This window comes from Coregonus clupeaformis, chromosome 1 (genome assembly GCF_020615455.1).
Source record: "Coregonus clupeaformis isolate EN_2021a chromosome 1, ASM2061545v1, whole genome shotgun sequence".
In the NCBI taxonomy this organism is placed as follows: domain Eukaryota; kingdom Metazoa; phylum Chordata; class Actinopteri; order Salmoniformes; family Salmonidae; genus Coregonus; species Coregonus clupeaformis.
The window spans coordinates 25,935,724-25,958,459 of record NC_059192.1 but is presented as its reverse complement, the minus strand read 5'-3'; the positions used below and the strand labels follow the sequence as shown (position 1 = coordinate 25,958,459).

The window sequence follows — 22,736 nt, the reverse complement described above, 5'->3', positions numbered from 1 at the left end:
GCCTTGTGTTTTCCAGTGCGCCTGTTTTGTGCCCTGGAGTGTGTTTCACGTATTTCTGCGTAAACCTGTATTTTGCGGATTAAAGCCTGTTATTCTGTGATTTACCCTCCTGCGCCTGACTCCTTCAACACCACCTCATCACACCCTTGGTGTTTTTCCTATTTTGTTGCATTACAACCTGTAATTTAAATTGATTTTTATTTGGATTTCATGTAATGGACATACACAAAGTAGTCCAAATTGGTAAAGTGAAATGAAAAAAATGACTTGTTTCAAGAAATTCTAAAAAATAAATAACGGAAAAGTGGTGCGTGCATATGTATTCAGCCCCTTTGCTATGAAGCCCCTAAATAAGATTTGGTGCAACCAATTACCTTCAGAAGTCACATAATTAGTTAAATAAAGTCCACCTGTGTGCAAACTAAGTGTCACATGATCTCAGTGTATGTACACCTGTTCTGAAAGGCCCCAGAGTCTGCAACACCACTAAGCAAGGGGCACCACCAAGAAACTTTTAACATCCCACGGAGCACCATTAAATCCATTATTAAATTTTTTTAAGAATATGGCACCACAACAAACCTGCCAAGAGAGGGCCACCCACCAAAACTCACGGACCAGGCAAGGAGGGCATTAATCAGAGAGGCAACAAGAGACCAAAGATAACCCTGAAGGAGCTGCAAAGCTCCACAGTGGAGATTGGAGTATCTGTCCATAGGACCACTTTAAGCCATACACTCCACAGAGCTGGGCTTTACGGAAGAGTGGCCAGATAAAAGCCATTGCTTAAAGACATAAATAAGCAAACACGTTTGGTGTTCGTCAAAAGCCATGTGGGAGACACCCCAAACATATGGAAGAAAGTACTCTGGTCAGATGAGACTAAAATTGAGCTTTTTGGCCATCAAGGAAAATGCTATGTCTGGCTCAAACCCAACACCTCTAATCACCCCAAGAACACCATCCCCACAGGGACTGGGAAACTGGTCAGAATTGAAGGAATGATGGATGGCGCTAAATACAGGGAAATTCTTGAGGGAAACCTGTTTCAGTCTTCCAGAGATTTGAGACTGGGACGGAGGTTCACCTTCCAGCAGGACAATGACCCTAAGCATACTGCTAAAGCAACACTCGAGTGGTTTAAGGGGAACCCATCCAACTTGAAGAAGCTGGAGCCTATTTGCCTTGAAGAATGGGCAGGAATCCCCGTGGCTAGATGTGCCAAGCTTATAGAGACATACCCAAAGAGCCTTGCAGCTGTAATTGCTGCAAAAGCTGGCTCTACAAAGTATTGACTTTGGGGGGGTGAATAGTTATGCACGCTCAAGTGTTCTGTTTTTTTGTCTTATTTCTTGTTTGTTTCACCCAAAAAATTATTTTGCATCTTCAAAGTGGTAGGCATGTTGTGTAAATCAAATGATACAAACCCCCCAAAAATCTATTTTAATTCCAGGTTGTAAGGCAACAACATAGGAAAAATGCCAAGGGGGGTGAATACTTTCGTAAGCCACTGTAGACCAGTGACAACAATCTAAATGTAAACCATTTAAAATTCAGGCTGTAACACCATTTTTTGGGGAAAAGTCAAGGGGTGTGAATACTTTCTGAAGGCACATGCAGAACCCATAATGTATTCATAAACAGTAGCCTACATCAACATTTCATAAGTTATTTATTAAAATACTAATTTACTGCTTATGCATTATGTAGGGATAATGAATTATGTAAGGAGCCTTCAATAAAGCTTTACCAAACCCTAATAACTAAGTAAGTTAATGTACAGTGGTACCCCAAAAAACTGGGGTCTGTCTAACACTTTAAAATTATTGTACAGGTGTAATGTACCTTGTAGACATCGTAGAGCTTGATGATCTCATCAAAGAGACTGTAGAGGTCATTGAGGACGGTGACCACCTCCAGGGCGGAGCTAATGGAGCACATGTTGGTGAAGCCCACGATGTCCGAGAAAAAGATGGTCACCATGTCAAAACCCTGAGGCTCCACCGACTTCCCAGCCATCAGGTGGTCCGCTATGTACCTGTCAGTCAAGCCAGGAAAGTCATTGGAGATGGTTAAATATATACAAATTGTATGTTACACCAATGTTCTGACACTCAGGGCGGAGTTTCTGTCCACAAAACAGCACTGAATTCTGCAACAATAATATCTTAAAAATCACAATATTTGTAGCGCAATTATCTTGGAATGTTTATTTTGACAGAATCCAAGCGCTTGTAGGTACAATGCCTGTGTTACCTTGGTAACATACTGGAGAGAAGTTTGTCCGCCCGGGTCTTCTCTGCTGTAAGCTGTTTGGTTCTCTCTTCAACCACTTCCTCCAGGTGATTGGCATATCTCTCCAACTTGTTCACCATGTTGTCAAGGATATTCGCATGACTGAGAAGTATAACATTGATGAGTCGATAAACAGTATAGACTGATCTTACATGAGGAAAACAATAATCATAGTGAAAACATAATTAGCTTAGGCAGGGGCGGCCTGGGACCAAAAATCGGCTCTTGCATTTCTAACACTCTGGCCCATTTCTTCCCTTGAGGCCCCCACAACAGCAGATTTGTTTTCCTCTAGGCCCCCACACCAGCCCATTTTATTCCTTGAGGTCCCCATTATTAGCTAGATAATTATAATTTTGCGCAAAAAAAACCCAACAAGTTAGAAAGGCACACTAAGCAAAAAATGGACCTGCCCTTCTGGCATTTGCCTGAGTTTGGGGGTGACTAACTGAATGTTAATGTTTATGCTAATTATACCTTTGTTTGCATTAATCAGTTAAGTATGGCCATTGTAATGTGAATTGCACTTTCATATCGCCATTCAAATGTGGTATCACTGTTCATTGAGAATTTGCCTGTTTAAAGTCTGTGTTTAGCTAGGGTAACATTTTGTGGCAGCAGTGGGATCCAGTCTACAGATAGTGTGAGTTTTTTCAGACAGTGCAAGGACATCATTTTGTTCAACAAATCAATCAACATGGAGGACGAGTACATTGAGTACTAGTTAAGGAGTGGCTGTGGCCTGGTGGGAGTGGCTGCGAGGGGAGGAAGACCCCATCGACGCTACAGCTGTCATCATTGAGTTCCTCAGCCAGTCCTTCCCTTCATCATAGCGGGGTTGGTGTGAGTCCTACCCTACTGATTCGCCATGTGAGGAGTACCACCAAGTGCAGTGGTTTCTCCTGGAGTTTTTAGAAGGAGTGAGAGGGCCACCCCAGTTCCTGGTGTTCCAGAGCTGCAGCTGGAGCCGTCTGAGGCTCTGGTTACCATCGAGGAGATACCTTCTCCTGTGGGGGAGGTGTCCCCTACTCTTCCAGCTGAGGAGGAGCTGCAACTGCTTCCTCCTGTCTAGGGCTGTGGCGGTCATAACATTCTGTCAGCCGGTGATGGTCAAGCAAATAACTGCCGGTCTCACGGTAATTGATCGTTAATTAACATAATCACATTTAGCATCTCCTGGCTTCCACACATAGCCTACAAGCCACTGATGCAGACCTTTGGAACATCTACATTTTTAAAAAGTATAATAAATCTATAGCCTACACCATCACAATCAATCCCTTATGTATTTTAGACAGGTCTGAAGAAACATGATATGAAGAAAATGTAGTCTATTTCAGAAGAACAGAAGAGCATACTCCTTGTCCTTATGTTAGGCCCTGGTCTGGCTATGCCAGTATGAAGAATACAATTGAACAATAGCTGAATAAAATAGAAAGGATGTTTTCTCCAAAATATTTCTGAGTGAGTGCGTACATGCGGCTATTATGTGTTGAGCGGCTAACAAAGAAACAGGTCTTCCTACAGTGAGGGAAAAAAGTATTTGATCCCCTGCTGATTTTGTACGTTTGCCCACTGACAAAGAAATGATCAGTCTATAATATTAATGGTAGGTTTATCTGAACAGTGAGAGACGGAATAACAACAAAAAATCCAGAAAAAAATGTTATACATTGATTTGCATTTTAATTAGGGAAATAAGTATTTGACCCCTCTGCAAAACATGACTTAGTACTTGGTGGCAAAACCCTTGTTGGCAATCACAGAGGTCAGACGTTTCTTGTAGTTAGCCACCAGGTTTGCACACATCTCAGGAGGGATTTTGTCCCACTCCTCTTTGCAGATCTTCTCCAAGTCATTAAGGTTTCGAGGCTGAAGTTTGGCAACTTGAACCTTCAGCTCCATCCACAGATTTTCTATGGGATTAAGGTCTGGAGACTGGCTAGGCCACTCCAGGACCTTAATGTGCTTCTTCTTGAGCCACTCCTTTGTTGCCTTGGCCGTGTATTTTGGGTCATTGTCATGCTGGAATACCCATCCACAACCCATTTTCAATGCCCTGGCTGAGGGAAGGAGGTTCTCACCCAAGATTTGACGGTACATGACCCGTCCATCGTCCCTTTGATGCGGTGAAGTTGTCCTGTCCCCTTAGCAGAAAAACACCCCCAAAGCATAATGTTTCCACCTCCATGTTTGATGGTGGGGATGGTGTTCTTGGGGTCATAGGCAGCATTCCTCCTCCTCCAAACACGGCGAGTTGAGTTGATGCCAAAGAGCTCGATTTTGGTCTCATCTGACCACAACACTTTCACCCAGTTCTCCTCTGAATCATTCAGATGTTCATTGGCAAACTTCAGACGGCCCTGTATATGTGCTTTCTTGAGCAGGGGGACCCTGCGGGTGCTGCAGGCTTTCAGTCCTTCACGGCATAGTGTGTTACGAATTGTTTTCTTGATGACTATGGTCCCAGCTGCCTTGAGATCATTGACAAGATCCTCCCGTGTAGTTTTGGGCTGATTCCTCACCGTTCTCATGATCATTGCAACTCCACGAGGTGAGATCTTGCATGGAGCCCCAGGCCGAGGGAGATTGACAGTTATTTTGTGTTTCTTCCATTTGCGAATAGTCACACCAACTGTTGTCACCTTCTCACCAAGCTGCTTGGCGATGGTCTTGTAGCCCATTCCAGCCTTGTGTTGGTCTACAATCTTGTCCCTGACATCCTTGGAGAGCTCTTTGGTCTTGGCCATGGTGGAGAGTTTGGAATCTGATTGATTGATTGCTTCTGTGGACAGGTGTCTTTTATACAGGTAACAAACTGAGATTAGGAGCACTCCCTTTAAGAGTGTGTTCCTAAATTTAGCTCGTTACCTGTATAAAAGACACTTGGGAGCCAGAAATCTTTCTGATTGAGAGGGGGTCAAATACTTATTTCCCTCATTAAAATGCAAATCAATTTATAACATTTTTGACATGCGTTTTTCTGGATTTTATTGTTGTTATTCTGTCTCTCACTGTTCAAATAAACCTACCATTAATATTATAGACTGATCATATCTTTGTCAGTGGGTAAACATACAAAATCAGCAGGGGATCAAATACTTTTTTCCCTCACTGTATATGCTTAATTTAGAGTTATTTATGCAACTTTAGTTGTGATCAAAATATATAGCCCAACGTTTGTATTTTTAATACATTTTAAGTGTGCATGATGCGACTCATGATGATTTGAAAAAAGTCTCATGAAAGGCATGAGCTCTCCTTTGTTATTTGCACAGGCTGCACATATTTAATCAGTCTCTCATTTACAATTTGACATGCACTTGATAATGCCTTGAATTTCCTGGCGGCATCCCCTTTGTGTGGCCGCAATGCCCCCTAAAAAAATCCATGCCTTTTGTGGCCAGTGGCCGTTGTGCCCTTGGGCTGAATAAAATAATTATAATTCCCTTCTCCTGGCTGCTTGCTCCGAAGCTCCTCTCACTCACATGGCTCTCTCAGATAGCTCAGTTCTGTCCACATTTACTTTCGTCAGGCTATGTCAATCTACTATCCCCCATAGTACAAAAGTTGACCTATTCTGTGCGAAAAATAAATATTCCAAACATAGTATGGGACAGTTGTGGAATGCGATAGATCCCAAATGAATACAACCACTAGCATCAAAAAACTTTTTTAAGCAATGAGGCTGATGCAACAGATCAGAACGTTTAGCTTAAAATGTTGATAAACTATTAGGCTACTTCCTCACATTATAAGCGCAGCAATGCCCACACGCCAGTAGGCTATAAGCTTGAATGTTCCAAAAATGCAATAAATTAGCAGGAAAACACCATCTCAGAAGTGACCGCAAATGTGATTATGCATGTAATGCTTTTATTAAAAAGGTGCATTTTTATGGTGAAAATTATCTTCCCCAAACTTGAAACTCAGGCGTTGCATATGTATGCCAGTGATGCTCTACACACGTTGTAAAGCGGATTAATGTGCTTAATTTTAAGAAGGTATTTGGCCACTTTAGTTGTGATACAAACCTTATCAAAACATATAGGCCTGTGGGCTAGAATACATGAGGTGCGCAACTATAATTTGAAAAAGTCGCAAATAAAAAGGCATGTGCTGTTTCTTGCCTTACTGCACACAAGCTGGGCATCATTCACACGTGATAATATATAATTCACAAGTGATAGGCTAATATTGTCACCCATCAGACTGTTCTTGATTTAATCTTGTCTTTACATATACTAAATAATGTACACTACCAGTCAGAAGTTTGGACACACCAAAGGCTTTTTCTTAATTTGTACAATTTCTTCCATTGTAGAATAATAGTGAAGACATCAAAACTATGAAATAACACATGAAAAAAAAGTGCTTGTCCAACTGGCTATTATAAGTTGAATGCATCAATTTGTAAGTCGTTCTGGATAAGAGTGTCTGCTAAATGATGTAAATGTAAATGTAAATGTAAATATGGAATCATGTAGTAACCAAAAAAGTGTTAAACATATCTAAATATATTTTATATTCTTAAAATAGCCACCCTTTGCCTTGATGACAGCTTTGCACACTCTTGGCATTCTCTCAGCCAGCTTCATGAGGTAGTCACCTGGAATGCATTTCAATTAACAGGTGTGCCTTCTTAAAAGTTAATTTGTGTAATTTATTTCCTTCTTAATGCGTTTGAGCCAATCAGTTATGTTGTGACAAGGTAGGGTGGTGTATACAGAAGATAGCCCTATTTGGTAAAAGACCAAGTCCATATTATGGCAAGAACAGCTCAAATAAGCAAAGAGAAACGACAGTCCATCATTACTTTGAGACATGAAGGTCAGTCAATACGGAACATTTCAAGAACTTTGAAAATTTCTTCAAGTGCAGTCGCAAAAACCATCAAGCGCTATGAAACTGGCTCTCATGAGGACCGCCACAGGAATGGAAGACCCAGAGTTACCTCTGCTGCAGAGGATCAGTTCATTAGAGTTACCAGCCTCAGAAATTGCAGCCCAAGTAAATGCTTCACAGAGTTCAAGTAATAGACACATCTCAACATCAACTGTTCAGAAGGGACAGGCCTTCATGGTCGAATTGCTGCAAAGAAACCACTACTAAAGGACACCAATAAGAAGGAGACCTGCTTGGGCCAAGAAACACGAGCAATGGACATTAGACTGGTGGAAATGTGTCCTTTGGTCTGGAGTCCAAATTGGAGATATTTGGTTCCAACCGCCGTGTCTTTGTGAGACGCGGTGTGGGTGAACGGATGATCTCCGCATGTGTAGTTCCCACCGTAAAGCATGGAGGAGGAGGTGTGATGGTGTGGTGGTGCTTTGCTGATTTATTTAGAATTCAAGGCACACTTAACCAGCATGGCTACCACAGCATTCTGCATCAATATGCCATCCCATCTGGTTTGGGCTTAGTGGGACTCTCATTTTGTTTTCCAACAAACACACCTCCAGGCTGTGTAAGGGCTATTTTACCAAGAAGGAGAGTGATGGAGTGCTGCATCAGATGACCTGGCCTCCACAATCCCCCAACCTCAACCCAATTGAGATGGTTTGTGATGAGTCGGACGGCAGAGTGAAGGAAAAGCAGCCAACAAGTGCTCAGCATATGTGGGAACTCCTTCAAGACTGTTGGAAAAGCATTCCAGGTGAAGCTGGTTGAGAGAATGCCAAGAGTATGCAAAGCTGTCATCAAGGCAAAGGGTGGCTATTTGAAGAATCTCAAATATAAAATATATTTTGATTTGTTTAACACTATTATTCTACAATGTAAAAAATAGTAAAAATTAAGAAAATCCCTTGAATGAGTTGGTGTGTCCAAACTTTTGACTGGTACTGTATGTGTGAAATTTGTTTTTATTTAGAAGGGACCATTATCATGCACCTGTCTCGAAACAGGGGCAGGGGGAAAAAATACATGTCATCTATGCACTTAAATAGCGAATGGAGGACACTATTCCCGTGGTTCATTTTCATGCTAGCCAGGTAGGCTATACTCCTGTTGTAAAGAGAAGCAATGTGCTTAATATTAGGAAAGTTGAGAAATAATTATGTTAGGCCTAGCCTATAGAAGGCTGAAGGGATCCTCCTATTTTGAATAGAGGCTATCATTCTGTTTTCTCATGCAATTGCATAACCTCTAGAAATGTTGCACAACATGAGCTCATGGGATCTCATGAAGTGTTTGATTAGATTTTCGAATTACATTTGCATTGATGTCAGAGTGATTAGCGGGACGATAGAGTGCTGAGTACCAGGCAGTTAGCAAGTTTGGTAGGCTACTAATGACCATCAGCAACATCAGAATTTGGAGAAGCCTAGTTACCGTGACTAAACGGTCACGTGGAATTTGACTGCCGTCATGACTCGTGACTGCCAGTGTGGCGGTAATACGGTCACTGTAACAGCCCTACTCCTGTCACTGTTCCTGTCCCAGAAGAGGAGTGCCTACTTTCCGAGGCACAGGGCCCACTGGAGGGTCCTACTGAGCTGCTGGGTCTTAAAGAAGGCCCACTGCTACTCCTGTCTTAGAGGTGGAGGTTTCCATCTCCCCTGAGTCACCAGTGCTGACTGGTGATTCCCCAAGTTCCTCTCTCTGTGCCCTGGGGAGCCCTGTGCTAAAATCCCATCACAGGTGAGCTCTGGTTTGCCTATCCTGGGTGCTGCTGTTGGGCAGAGGGGCAAGCCCTTCTCTGACCATGGATTGCCTCTCGGTCCCCATCTACTGTACAAACATTGTGCCCATTTCCGCCCCTTAACAAACAATCTACAAACCCATTGGCAATCAATGCTGGGCCCTTTTTCACAGGCTGTCTGAGCCTTGGTACCCAAGTCCTGTGCTCAGCTACTAAAGAAGCTGAGACTTAAGGGGAGGGTGTGTGACAATGTGCCTGCAATAGCAGAACCACCTGTTCTGGCTTACTTCCACCCAGGTCGAATTACGTTCCTTACCTGCAATGCTTCAGGTGCAGTCCTATCACAGATCATGGATGGAGAAGAACAACCACTTGCTTATGCATCAGAGACCCTGTCAGCCACTGAACAGAGATACTCAGTCTGAGAAAGAAAAGTGCTGCCTTGTGTATAGAGCATGGAGAAATGGCACTTCTTAATTTGACCGTTTACCCTCAGAACAGATCCTCAGGCCTTGACAACCATTCTGCTGGCCTCAGGAAGAGGAAGATAGCCCATGAGAATCTCCAGATGGTCAGATCGGCATGCCCAGTACTCGTACAAAACAGAGTTTTGCCCAGGAAAGTCAAACAACGGTGCTGACTCCATTTCGAGAATGGTGCCACAAGACGATGGTACAGTGAATTCTTACTTAGATGAAGAGGAAGATGAGCTCTTCATTCAACATACCTTCATTGAGGAGTTACAAGCAGCCATCACACCTGAAAAGCTCTCAAGAGACACTACAAGATCCAGTACTAAGTGAAGTGCTACGCTAGATGGAAAAAGGATGGAAAGGTCCACCAAGAGAAAAACGACTCATTTCATACATAGTAAGAGACAAACTTTTCAGTGGAAAAATCATGGGTTGAAAGAGGAGACCGTACCATTTACAGATCACATTCAGACACAGAGTGCTCACCGGAGCACATGAAGGACACCCAGCAACAAGAAAGATGAAACAGTTTCTTCGAAGCAAAGTATGTTAGCCAAAGATGGATGACGATGTCACCAACTTTTTGAAAAACTGTGTGCCCTGCGCACTGAGTGAAAAATCGCTCAGACCAGAGAAACCACCACTATAACCAATACCATGGCCTAAAGAACCTTGGGAGAAGATTCAAGTGGATATCTTCAGAGAACTACAAGAAGCTCTAGCTCTCCAGCAGTACCTGATCGTTGTGACAGACCTGTACAGTAAAAGGCTTGAAGTCATAGCCACAAGCGATGTGACCACAGCAACTGTGATCAATTGACTTTAAGATCTGTTCACATAAAAATGCCTCAAGTTCTAGTGACTGATAATGGCCAGCAATTCCATGCTGACTTCACGTCCTACTTTTACAAAAAAGGACAGAAGACCCTGTTATACTATCCACTAGCCAACGTAGATGTAGAGAGGTTTAATAAAGTCCTGAAGTATTGTCTTCGTGCCCTACTCCAAGAAGGAAAACAGTTCTCGGACGCCTCACAATGTAATGGGAAAAACACCCGTCGAGCTCATGATTGTAAGAACCTGGAGAGTCCCGCTGGATACAGTCAGTCCACCCTTTGTGGCTAACAAACCACCTGACGACGAAAAGCTAATGACGGAAGTACAGAAACATCAGGATGCTCAAAGGGAGTACTACGACAAAAGTAACAATGTCAAGGAGGATCCCTCACTGCAAGTTGGAGATTGTTTCTGGGTAAAGAGATCACTGAGAGGACATAAGATGAAAACCAATTTGTCTGGCCCTTACAGGATAATCACTCAACCAGGCAGACAAACCTTTCAGCTACAACATGGAACCTTCTGAAACTCAAGAAGATTGTTTTGTACATACTGGTCCGCCGTATAAGGAATGTCTGGGCTGCCTGGGCTGGTTAGTCACTGTCTAGGTTGGTCTCTCCCTGTCTGGGCTGGCTGGTCTCTCCGTGTCTGGGTTGGTCTCTCCCTGTCTGGACTGGTCTCTCCCTGTCTAGGTTGGTCTCTTACTGTCCGGGCAAGTCTGTCCCTGTCTGGGCTTGTCTCTCCATGACTGACCTTTCTGGGCTGGTCTCCTTCAGCTGTCTTCTGATGGATCCAAAGGGGGGTCTGTAGTCAGGGTTCTCGCTCCAGCAGGCCTTCAGAAGGTCGGCCAACCCCTCGTTGCACATCTGGGGGCACAAGGTCGGCCTGAGGGGCTCCCCTAAGAGAGGGATCCGCAATTGCTTGATAATCTCTGGAGAAAACCAATGAGACACAAAAACCTTCTACACAACGTGATACCAAGTGCAACAAAACTGCCATGTCCCAGACCCAGTTTCTAATTAACTTGATACAGAACAATACAGACAGATTTTACACAATCTTAGATTTACTTCAGGTAGCACAAATCCAACATTTTACCTTCACATAATTATTTCCCCCACATAGGACTGATTATTATTTGTGGTGTTTTCGAGGACCTTCTAGAATCAATAAATAACACACCTTTTGGCTCCAGCTGGATATCGTGGTATGGACCCACCTCTGAGCTATAGATCAGCTCACGCATAATCATTGCAAAGCTGTAGATGTCCCCCTTGGGTGTGCCATTGAACGGGAGCTGATCTTGCCTCAGAAGTTCTGGAGCCGTCCAGTACATCTCTGGACAAAGTGGCATCAAACTATGGTTAATTCGACTTGTGGTAAGACTTTACTTGAGAGAGGTATACATTGAGCATTTATAAGACGTGACATAAACACTTTATAACACATTCATAATGGATTTCATGACGTTTTATATAACATTTATGTCATTCATGTCAATTTAAGGTCCCACAAACAACAATTGATAAAGGCTTTATAGGGCATTCATTAAGTCTTATTAAGCACTACATGCTTAACAAATTACTTTAAGCAAAGTAATACTACATAATGGTTAATATAAAAGGTCACTACACCTGTTGCTTTGACAAATGTGGCATAACCCTTTTGCCATACTTTATATAGCATGATATTTGCTTATGAATGATTTCTGAAGCATCTATAAAGGTCTTATTAAGGGTTTATGAAGACTTCATAAAAATCTCAAAATACTGGTCTGAATATTGATTACATCAAACTACTCAGTTCTACTCCCATGATCAAGTGATCTATTAACCTTCAAATTTAGGATTTTCCAGAGGGATGACTTTGTGTTTAGTGCCGTATTTGAACTCCCACAGTCCAAAGCCAGAGAGTTTGACCTGAAGTCTGCTGTCCACCAGACACGTGCTGGGCTTCAAGTTGCCATGGGACTTCAGGCTACTCTTGTGGATGTACTCCATCCCCTGCAAGTAAATCAACAGTGTCAAACTAAACCGGGAAAAAGTCTAGCCCTGTTCACATAAAGGAAATACCAGTCTGAAAGGGATTTTTACTCACATTAACAATATCATATGCAAAGGACAGTTTAAACATCCAATCCAGCTCAATGTCAGTGCATCTCAGAACATCCTACAGTCACAAACAACAAAAAGGATACATTTTGTAACAGTCCTTAAACCCAATAATTGACATCTGAGTCTTGTCCATTAGGGAGAAACAGAGTTAAATGGGAAGGTACTACCTGAACTTTCATTTTCTACTAAACACAACGCACCACATAATATTATTCATCATACAGAGCAGCACAAGAAAAGCAGCAGTGGTACCACTTTAAATGAACAACAACTTGAACCCTTCCCTTATGTTTGATTCAGCTATACACAAGTTATCTTCCAGGTCAATTTGATTCGGTACAGTGAACACAAAAAGTATGTTTCCCTTTTCTAAATATTGCTGAGAATGTCGTCTTTCAGATTATTTCCCCTGGGTTGATAGCCCCATCCTTTCAAAACATAGAGCCAAATGTTTGATGCATGTAAAAAGGTCATAAATCCGTCAGATCGTAAAATCATAATTTGTCAAAACTCAGTTTTAGCTCAACTTCAGATCAGTGTTGCTCAGCCTCAAGAGTTAGAAAAATGTCAAGTTCAAGGGTCAAATTGACTTCAGATCTGTGTTGTTCAGCCTCTGAGCATCATAGGGAAATAATACTGTGATCAGCATGGTTGCACCATTCCTGTGCAGAAAGCAGCTTGTTTCTAGGACACAATGTTCAAGAGATATATAGACCAAGGTCAAGTTGCAGGTCAAATTGACCCAGAACATTGTGGATGTCACTTTTCTTGTACCGGGTAGTGTGTTTTTTTGTGTGTAAATGACACGTGTTACAAGTTTGAGACCCATACCTAGGAGAGTAGATGAAGTATTTTAGTGATTTCAAACAACAACAAAAAAGTCAAATTTTGAAGCCTTTATAAACTGTTTATAGGGCATTCACAGATGTTTGACAAATATAATTATATACACACTGTTATAACACAATTTATATAGTATGAATTTGCTTATAATTCAGTTGTAAAGCATCTACAAAGGACTTATAAAGGGTTTATTGTGGCCTCATTAATTAAAGTTGTTGTCATTTAAATCCGGACCATCACAGTCCCCACGCTGTTACCTTCAGGCTGCCTTTCTTGCAGTACTGCATGACCATACAGACATTTGGAGGGTCAATGCAAACCCCAAATAACTGCACCAAGTTCTCATGCTTCATCTCTCTCAACTGTTTTAGAAAGGAGCACAAGAGTCGCCAGAGCATTATTTACAGAAATACTTACAAATGGGGTTTTCAATAATAATGAATTATTCATAAATATTAAGATTAAATTTTTTCTTGAATTCATGCAAATTGTGCAATAAAAAAATTAAAGTAATTATCATAAGCATAAGCATACCACTTCAACTCCAAGCGGTTGTTTTGGACTCTATATTGGGTCCATGCGCACCTACTCCGTCAAGGTGACAAGGTAGGGGTGGTATACAGAAGATTATTTGGTAAAAGACCAAGTCCATATTATGGCAAGAACAGCTCAAATAAGCGAAGAGAAACAACAGTCCATCATTACTTTAAGACATGAAGGTCAGTCATTCCGGAAAATTTCAAGAACTTTGAAAGTTTCTTCAAGTGCAGTCGCAAAAGAGGATAAGTTTATTAGAGTTACCAGCCTCAGAAATTGCAGCCCAAATAAATACTTCACAGAGTTCAAGTAACAAACACATCTCAACATCAACTGTTCAGAGGATACTGCGTGATTCAGGCCTTCATGGTCGAATTGCTGCAAAGAAACCATTACTAAAGGACACCAATAAGATGAAGAGACTTGCTTGGGCCAAGAAACACGAGCAATGGACATTAGACTGGTCGAAATCTGTCCTTTGGTCTGATGAGTCCAAATTTGAGATTTTTGGTTCCAACCGCCATGTCTTTGTGAGACGCGGAGTAGGTGAACGGATGATCTCAGCATGTGTGGTTCCCACCGTGAAGCATGGACGAGGAGGTGTGATGGTGTGGGGGTGCTTTGCTGGTGACACTGTCGGTGATTCATTTAGAATTCAAGGCACACTTAACCAGCTTGACTACCACAGCATTCTGCAGCGATACGCAATCCCATCTGGTTTGCGCTTAGTGGGACGATCATTTGTTTTTCAACAGGACAATGACCCAACACACCTCCAGGATGTGTAAAGGCTATTTGACCAAGAAGGAGAGTGATGGAGCGCTGCATCAGATGACCTGGCCTCCACAATCACCCAACCTCAACCCAATTGAGATGGTTTGGGAGGAGTTGGACCGCAGAGTGAAGGAAAAGCAGCCAACAAGTGCTCAGCATATGTGGGAACTCCTTCAAGACTGTTAGAAAAGCATTCCAGGTGAAGCTGGTTGAGAGAATGCCAATAGTGTGCAAAGCTATCATCAAGGTAAAGGGTGGCTACATTGAAGAATCTAAAATCTAAAATCTATTTTGATTTGTTTAACACTTTTTTGTTTACTACATGATTCCATATGTGTTATTTCATAGTTTTGATGTCTTCACTATTATTCTACAATGTAGAAAATAGTACAAATAAAGAAAAACCCTTGAATGAGTAGGTGTGTCCAAACTTTTGACTGGTACTGTATATATATATATATATATATTGTATATATATATATATATATATATATATATATTGTTTTACATAGGCCTACCATTCAAAAGCTCAGTTATTACCTTTCTAAATGCACTAACCATGGATTTATACTTTAGGAATGGTTAGAAGTTAAATAGGCAATGTACTAAATGTTGTGTCGCTTGAATCTAGTTAAGCCCAACTTTACCACGTTGAACTCTGCGATGATGGATGGCTTCTTGATGTCACTGACGGGTTGATTCTGCATGTATTTGATGGCCACTTGATTTCCCTGAACAAAAGAGAGGTAGGTACAGTGGCAGTAACACAGTGGCAATTAACACATCTATTATATTCTAATCTATTAGATTGTATCAGTTGCAGGTAGAGGCCTTTATGGATAACAACTTTATTTGAAAGGGGTATACATTATGCATTCATAACACCTGACATGATGAACAGTTCAAAACACATGAGTTTTGCTTCAACATTCATAATGGCTTTCATGCTAACATCTATGTCAGTTATGACATGGCTGTGGAACAGTATGCTTATTTAACCGGCAGAGTAGATAGATTGGATTCTATCAGTGTATACCTGAAAAAGGCCTATGGTGGAGTAGATGTGCTCTTTCCCTGCATTGTCTCTCAGGCCATAGCTAGTGGAGGAGAGGAGGGTCTGATAGGAGCCTCCACTTCCAGTCTTACTGGCTGTCGTGCTCAGAGATAGGGCCAGCGCTCCCTAGACGTTAACCATATTTCTGTTAGTTACACACATACTTTGGTTTCCATTTATACACAATGCTTCAGATGAGAGGAATCTCGGACATGTCTATTTTTTTATTGGCTCATACTTTAGCCTCTTTGATAATAGTGATTTCATTGTAGTCGATGATCCACCAGCAGGAGCCGTCCAGCCTGGTCTGCAGCCGCAACTTCTGCAGCATGAGGAAGCCAATGAAGACCAGGGCTGACACACCGATGAGAGGGGACACCACCAGCAAGATCACCAGGGATATATCTGTTTAAAAAAGCCCAGGTTTGGATTTAAAGTGACATTAAAGGGACAATTCACTCCAACATAAACGTTTTCCCGATATTTTCAGACATCAATTGTAGACTAATATTGAGATACTACCACCTCCCAGGTCATCTGGTGTGTAGACACACTAATGTTTCCATCTGAAATAAATGTAAAAGATAAGCACCATATAATTTCCTGATTCTATTCTGCGCTGATCTTTTCCATTAATTTCGGGTTGAGGCATATAAGTGGATCTACACAGAATCAGAGACATGGGACGCGGATTCATGTTGACATTAGCATACTTTTGAGATTTAAAAACATTTGATCATCTTTGATTATGGAGTGTAATGTCCCTTTAACAGCAAGCTCACAATGTACAGCTATGGATATATACATTAATATGAGTATATCTATATTATAATACTGTTATAGGGGAATGGAAACACTTTAAGAGGTAACGCTAAGAAAATAGATGTATTCAATCCACTAATATTAAACATGCATTTTACATAGAAACATATATTTTATTTTTATTTTTATCTTGAACAATGGTTTATTAGTGTTATTGGTAGCACCATCTTGAATTGCCATAGTATCGATGATACTTGACCAAATTGTGAGTTTTAGTGAATGCACCCACCAGGAGGCGCCTCGCCTCCACTGGACCTGAAAGGTTTCTCACAACTTTGACAGCTATGTTGCTGAGATAAGGACAACAACATTAAGGTACAAAACTGTCCTGATACAATTCGTTTTTATGTTGGTAATTATATTTACATTTTAGAGTATTTTTTCAGATTAATAAGATGAGTATCTGGCTAGCCTACTTGATTTAGCTAGCTCATGTCTTGTATTTTTGATGTTAATGTTTTCTTTGATAGCTGTACAAAATAAAAATATAATATTGACAAAAAGAGCATTTGTCATTAGGTATTAGCTAGAGCTAAAACTAACTGGCTAAGTGATTTGAAATGTTGCTTGCCAGCCAGAAAGTGCTGGTGCAGTATTGCTATTTTACCAGTAAAATGTAGGTAGCTATGATCCCCATAGCTATAATTATTAGCTAGCTAGCTAGATAACTACATAGCTAGATATCTCATTAGGTGGCAGTAAATGGCAGTAAATGTGTGAGTGTGTGTGTGTTTGTGTCTGTTCTCTGTGTGTGGGAGTGGGGGAGAGAGAGAGAGTCAAATGATGATCACAATAACTTTAACATTAGAAAACATTGTCATGTCAACGTTGGCATGCTAACTGTGTGTGTGTGTGTGTGTGTGAGAGAGAGAGAGAGAGAGAGAGAGAGAGAGAGAGAGAGAGAGAGAGAGAGAGAGAGAGAGAGAGAGAGAGAGAGAGAGAGAGAGAGAGAGAGAGAGATTGTTGATGATTACAAATATAGGCTACTAAACATGTGTGTGAGAGAGAGACATTGTTACATTGTTAGCTAACCTAGCTAATACTTGAAACTTGTACCCCACAATATGAATGTGAAGTTTGTCTTGATTCGTCAGGGATCCTTGCAATTTTGTGTATTTTCTATTTGACAAAACGAATACGATACATTTTGCCAATCCCTGCTACCCCTCAACACACCTCTACACCTCTCAACTGCCTTCTTTAAATTCTTGATTCTCTTTTTTTGTTGCAGGAATGATATAGCTTTGATGGAAGGGTGGAGGAGGGAACAAAGTGAAGGAGTAGTTATCCAGCCTGCTGACTAAGAAATGTAAATAGCCTATGTTTTGCTGTCTATCTGTCTTTCTATCTCTTTCCATCTGTCTGCCTGTCTGCCAGAATGCTGAGGGGCAACATAGTCAATGTACTTGCTAGACGAAGACTAACTTAGTGAAAACCTTAGGTCTTATGTAGTAGATTAATTAATGTAATAGTTAATCATGAACTACCTCTGTCTTTACGATTCCTGAATCATGTCAATTAGCAGTGCCTTCAGAAAGTATTCATACCCCTTGACTTATTCCACATTTTGTTGTGTTACGGCCTGAATTCAAAATGGATTAAATATATTTTTTTCTCACTCATCTACACACAATACCCTATAATTAAAAAGTGAAAACATGTTTTTAGAAATGTTTTCTAATTAATTGAGAATGAAATACATAAATATCTTATTATCGCCGCCAAAGGTGCTTCTACAAAGTATTCACACCCCTGAGTCAATACTTTGTACATGCACCTTTGGCGGCGATTATAGCTTTAAGTCGTCTTGGGTATGTCTGTATCAGCTTTGCACATCTGAATTTAGGTATTTGCTACCATTGTCCCTTGCAGATTTCCAAATGCTCTGTTAAGTTAGATGGGGAGCAGTGGTGAACAGCAATCTTCAAGTCTTTCCACAGATTTCAATGGGATTCAAGTCTGGGCTTTGGCTGGGCCACTCAAAGACTTTCACATTCTTGTTCTGAAGCCATTCCAGCATTGCTTTGGCTGTATGAGTAGGGTCATTGTATTTTTGGAACGTAAATCTTCGCCTCAGCCTTATCATATCTAAGACTAAATGCCATTTGTAACATGTTTTGGTCCATATATAGTACCAGTCAAAAGTTTGGACGCACCTACTCAGTAAGGGTTTTTCTTTAATTTGACTATTTTCTACATTGTAGAATAATAGTGAAGACATCAAAACTATGAAATAACACATATGGAATCATGTACAGTGAGGGAAAAAAATATTTGATCCCCTGCTGATTTTGTACGTTTGCCCACTGACAAAGACATGATCAGTCTATAATTTTAATGGTAGGTTTATTTGAACAGTGAGAGACAGAATAACAACAACAAAATCCAGAAAAAACGCATGTCAAAAATATTATAAATTTATTTGCATTTTAATGAGGGAAATAAGTATTTGACCCCTCTGCAAAACATGACTTAGTATTGGTGGCAAAACCCTTGTTGGCAATCACAGAGGTCAGACGTTTCTTGTAGTTGGCCACCAGGTTTGCACACATCTCAGGAGGGATTTTGTCCCACTCCTCTTTGCAGATCTTCTCCAAGTCATTAAGGTTTCGAGCCTGACGTTTGGCAACTCGAACCTTCAGCTCCCTCCACAGATTTTCTATGGGATTAAGGTCTGGAGACTGGCTAGGTCACTCCAGGACCTTAATGTGCTTCTTCTTGAGCCACTCCTTTGTTGCCTTGGCCGTGTGTTTTGGGTCATTGTCATGCTGGAATACCCATCCACGACCCATTTTCAATGCCCTGGCTGAGGGAAGGAGGTTCTCACCCAAAATTTGACGGTACATGGCCACGTCCATCGTCCCTTTGATGCGGTGAAGTTGTCCTGTCCCCTTAGCAGAAAAACACCCCCAAAGCATAATGTTTCCACCTCCATGTTTGACGGTGGGGATGGTGTTCTTGGGGTCATAGGCAGCATTCCTCCTCCTCCAAACACGGCGAGTTGAGTTGATGCCAAAGAGCTCCATTTTGGTCTCATCTGACCACAACACTTTCACCCAGTTCTCCTCTGAATCATTCAGATGTTCATTGGCAAACTTCAGACGGGCCTGTATATGTGCTTTCTTGAGCAGGGGGACCTTGCGGGCGCTGCAGGATTTCAGTCCTTCACGGCGTAGTGTGTTACCAATTGTGTTCTTGGTGACTATGGTCCCAGCTGCCTTGAGATCATTGACAAGATCCTCCTGTGTAGTTCTGGGCTGATTCCTCACCGTTCTCATGTTCATTGCAACTCCACGAGTTGAGATCTTGCATGGAGCCCCAGGCCGAGGGAGATTGACAGTTATTTTGTGTTTCTTCCATTTGCGAATAATCGCACCAACTGTTGTCATCTTCTCACCATGCCGCTTGGCGATGGTCTTGTAGCCCATTCCAGCCTTGTGTAGGTCTACAATCTTGTCCCTGACATCCTTGGAGAGCTCTTTGGTCTTGGCCATGGTGGAGAGTTTGGAATCTGATTGATTGATTGCTTCTGTGGACAGGTGTCTTTTATACAGGTAACAAACTGAGATTAGGAGCACTCCCTTTAAGGGTGTGCTCCTAATCTCAGCTCGTTACCTGTATAAAAGACACCTGGGAGCCAGAAACCTTTCTGATTGAGAGGGGGTCAAATCCTTATTTCCCTCATTAAAATGCAAATCAATTTATAACATTTTTGACATGTGTTTTTCTGGATTTTTGTTGTTGTTATTCTGTCTCTCACTGTTCAAATAAACCTACCATTACAATTATAGACTGATCATTTCTTTCAAAATCAGCAGGGGGTCAAATACTTTTTTTCCCTCACTGTAGTAATCAACAAAGTGTTAATCAAATCAAAATATATGTTATGTTTGAGATTCTTCAAAGTAGCCACCCTTTGCCTTGATGACAGCTTTGCACACTCTTGGCATTCTCTCAACCAGCTTCATGAGGTAGTCACCTGGAATGCATTTCAATTAACAGGTGTGCCTTCTTAAAAGTTAATTTGTGGATTTGTTTTCCTTCTTAATGCGTTTGAGACAATCAGTGGTATACAGAAGATAGCCCTATTTGGTCCATATTATGGCAAGAATAGCTCAAATAATCAAAGAGAAACAACAGTCCATCATTACTTTAAGACATGAAGGTCTGTCAATACGGAAAATGTCAAGACCTTTAAAAGTTTCTTCAAGTGCAGTCGCAAAAACCATCAAGCGCTATGATGAAAGTGGCTCTCATGAGGACAGCCACAGGAAAGGAAGACCCAGAGTTATCTCTGCTGCAGAGGATAAGTTCATTAGACTTACCAGCCTCAGAAATTGCAGCCCAAATAAATGCTTCACAGAGTTCAAGTAACAGACACTAAACATCAACTGTTCAGGGGAGACTGCGTGAATCAGGCCTTCATGGTGGAATTGCTGCAAAGAAATCACTACTAAAGGACACCAATAATAAGAAGAGACTTGCTTGGGCCAAAAAAAACCAGCAATGGACATTAGACCGGTGGAAATCTGTCCCTGGTCTGATTAATCCAAATTTGTCTTTTTGAGACGTAGAGTAGGTGAACGGATTATCTCTGCATGTGTGGTTCCCACCGTGAAGCATGGAGGAGGAGGTGTGATGGTGTGGGGGTGCTTTGCTGGTGACTCTGTCTGTGATTTATTTAGAATTAAAGGCACACTTAACCAGCATGACTACCACAGCATTCTGCAGCGATACGCCATCCCATCTGGTTTGCGCTTAGTGGGACTATCATTTGTTTTTCAACAGGACAATGACCAAACACACCTCCAGGCTGTGTAAGGGCTATTTGACCAAGATGAGAGTGATGGAGTGCTGCATCAGATGACCTGGCCTACACAACCACCCGACCTCAACCCAATTGAGATGGTTTGGGATGAGTTGGACCGCAGAGTGAAGGAAAAACAGCCAACCAGTGCTCAGCATATGTGGGAACTCCTTCAAGACTGTTGGAAAAGCATTCCAGGTGAAGCTGGTTGAGAGAATGCCAATAGTGTGCAAAGCTCTTATCAAGGCTAAGGTTGGCTGTTTTGAAGAATATAAAATATAAAATATATTTTGATTTGTTTAACACTTTTTTGGTTACTACATGATTCCATATACAGTGGGGAGTACAAGTATTTGATACACTGCCGATTTTGCATGTTTTCCTACTTACAAAGCATGTAGAGGTCTGTCATTTTTATCTTAGGTACACTTCAACTGTGAGAGACGGAAACTATGAAAATCAGAAAATCCAGAAAATCACATTGTATGATTTTTAAGTAATTAATTTGCATTTTATTGCATGACATAAGTATTTGATCACCTATCAACCAGTAAGAATTCCGGCTCTCACAGACCTGTTAGTTTTTCTTTAAGAAGCCCTCCTGTTCTCCACTCATTATCTGTATTAACTGCACCTGTTTGAACACGTTACCTGTATAAAAGACACCTGTCCACACACTCAATCAAACAGACTCCAACCTCTCCACAATGGCCAAAACCAGAGAGCTGTGTAAGGACATCAGGGATAAAATTGTAGACCTGTACAAGGCTGGGATGGGCTACAGGACAATAAGCAAGCAGCTTGGTGAGAAGGCAACAACTGTTGGCGCAATTATTAGAAAATGGAATCAGGTCAATCACCCTCGGTCTGGGGCTCCATGCAAGATCTCACCTCGTGGGGCATCAATGATCATGAGGAAGGTGAGGGATCAGCCCAGAACTACACGGCAGGACCTGGTCAATGACCTGAAGAGAGCTGGGACCACAGTCTCAAAGAAAACCATTAGTAACACACTACGCCGTCATGGATTAAAATCCTGCAGCACACGCAAGGTCCCCCTGCTCAAGCCAGCGCATGTCCACGCCCGTCTGAAATTTGCCGATGATCCAGAGGAGGAATGGGAGAAGGTCATGTAGTCTGATGAGACAAAAATAGAGCTTTTTGGTCTAAACTCCACTCGCCGTGTTTGGAGGAAGAAGAAGGACGAGTACAACCCCAAGAACACCATCCCAACCGTGAAGCATGGAGGTGGAAACATCATTCTTTGGGGATTATTTTCTGCAAAGGGGACAGGACGACTGCACCGTATTGAGGGGAGGATGGATGGGGCCATGTATCGCGAGATCTTGGCCAACAACCTCCTTCCCTCAGTAAGAGCATTGAAGATGGGTCGTGGCTTGGTCTTCCAGCATGACAACGACCCGAAACACACAGCCAGGGCAACTAAGGAGTGGCTCCGTAAGAAGCATCTCAAGTTCCTGGAGTGGCCTAGCCAGTCTCCAGACCTGAACCCAATAGAAAATCTTTGGAGGGAGCT

General features: G+C 41.7%; 1 protein-coding gene across 1 annotated transcript in view; it reads right to left on the bottom strand.

Moving 5' to 3' along the window:
• Window positions 1–22,736, bottom strand: part of gucy2g (guanylate cyclase 2g) — a 179,683-nt gene that overhangs the window by 38,543 nt on the left and 118,404 nt on the right. The window contains exons 8-17 of the mRNA XM_045223798.1: window positions 15,809–15,975; window positions 15,553–15,696; window positions 15,159–15,247; window positions 13,463–13,562; window positions 12,346–12,417; window positions 12,083–12,251; window positions 11,431–11,586; window positions 11,002–11,179; window positions 2,257–2,397; window positions 1,846–2,038 (exon numbers count right to left, since the gene is read on the bottom strand). Coding sequence (XP_045079733.1) covers window positions 1,846–2,038; window positions 2,257–2,397; window positions 11,002–11,179; window positions 11,431–11,586; window positions 12,083–12,251; window positions 12,346–12,417; window positions 13,463–13,562; window positions 15,159–15,247; window positions 15,553–15,696; window positions 15,809–15,975 — 1,409 coding nt within the window. The remainder of the gene's footprint in view (window positions 1–1,845; window positions 2,039–2,256; window positions 2,398–11,001; window positions 11,180–11,430; window positions 11,587–12,082; window positions 12,252–12,345; window positions 12,418–13,462; window positions 13,563–15,158; window positions 15,248–15,552; window positions 15,697–15,808; window positions 15,976–22,736) is intronic.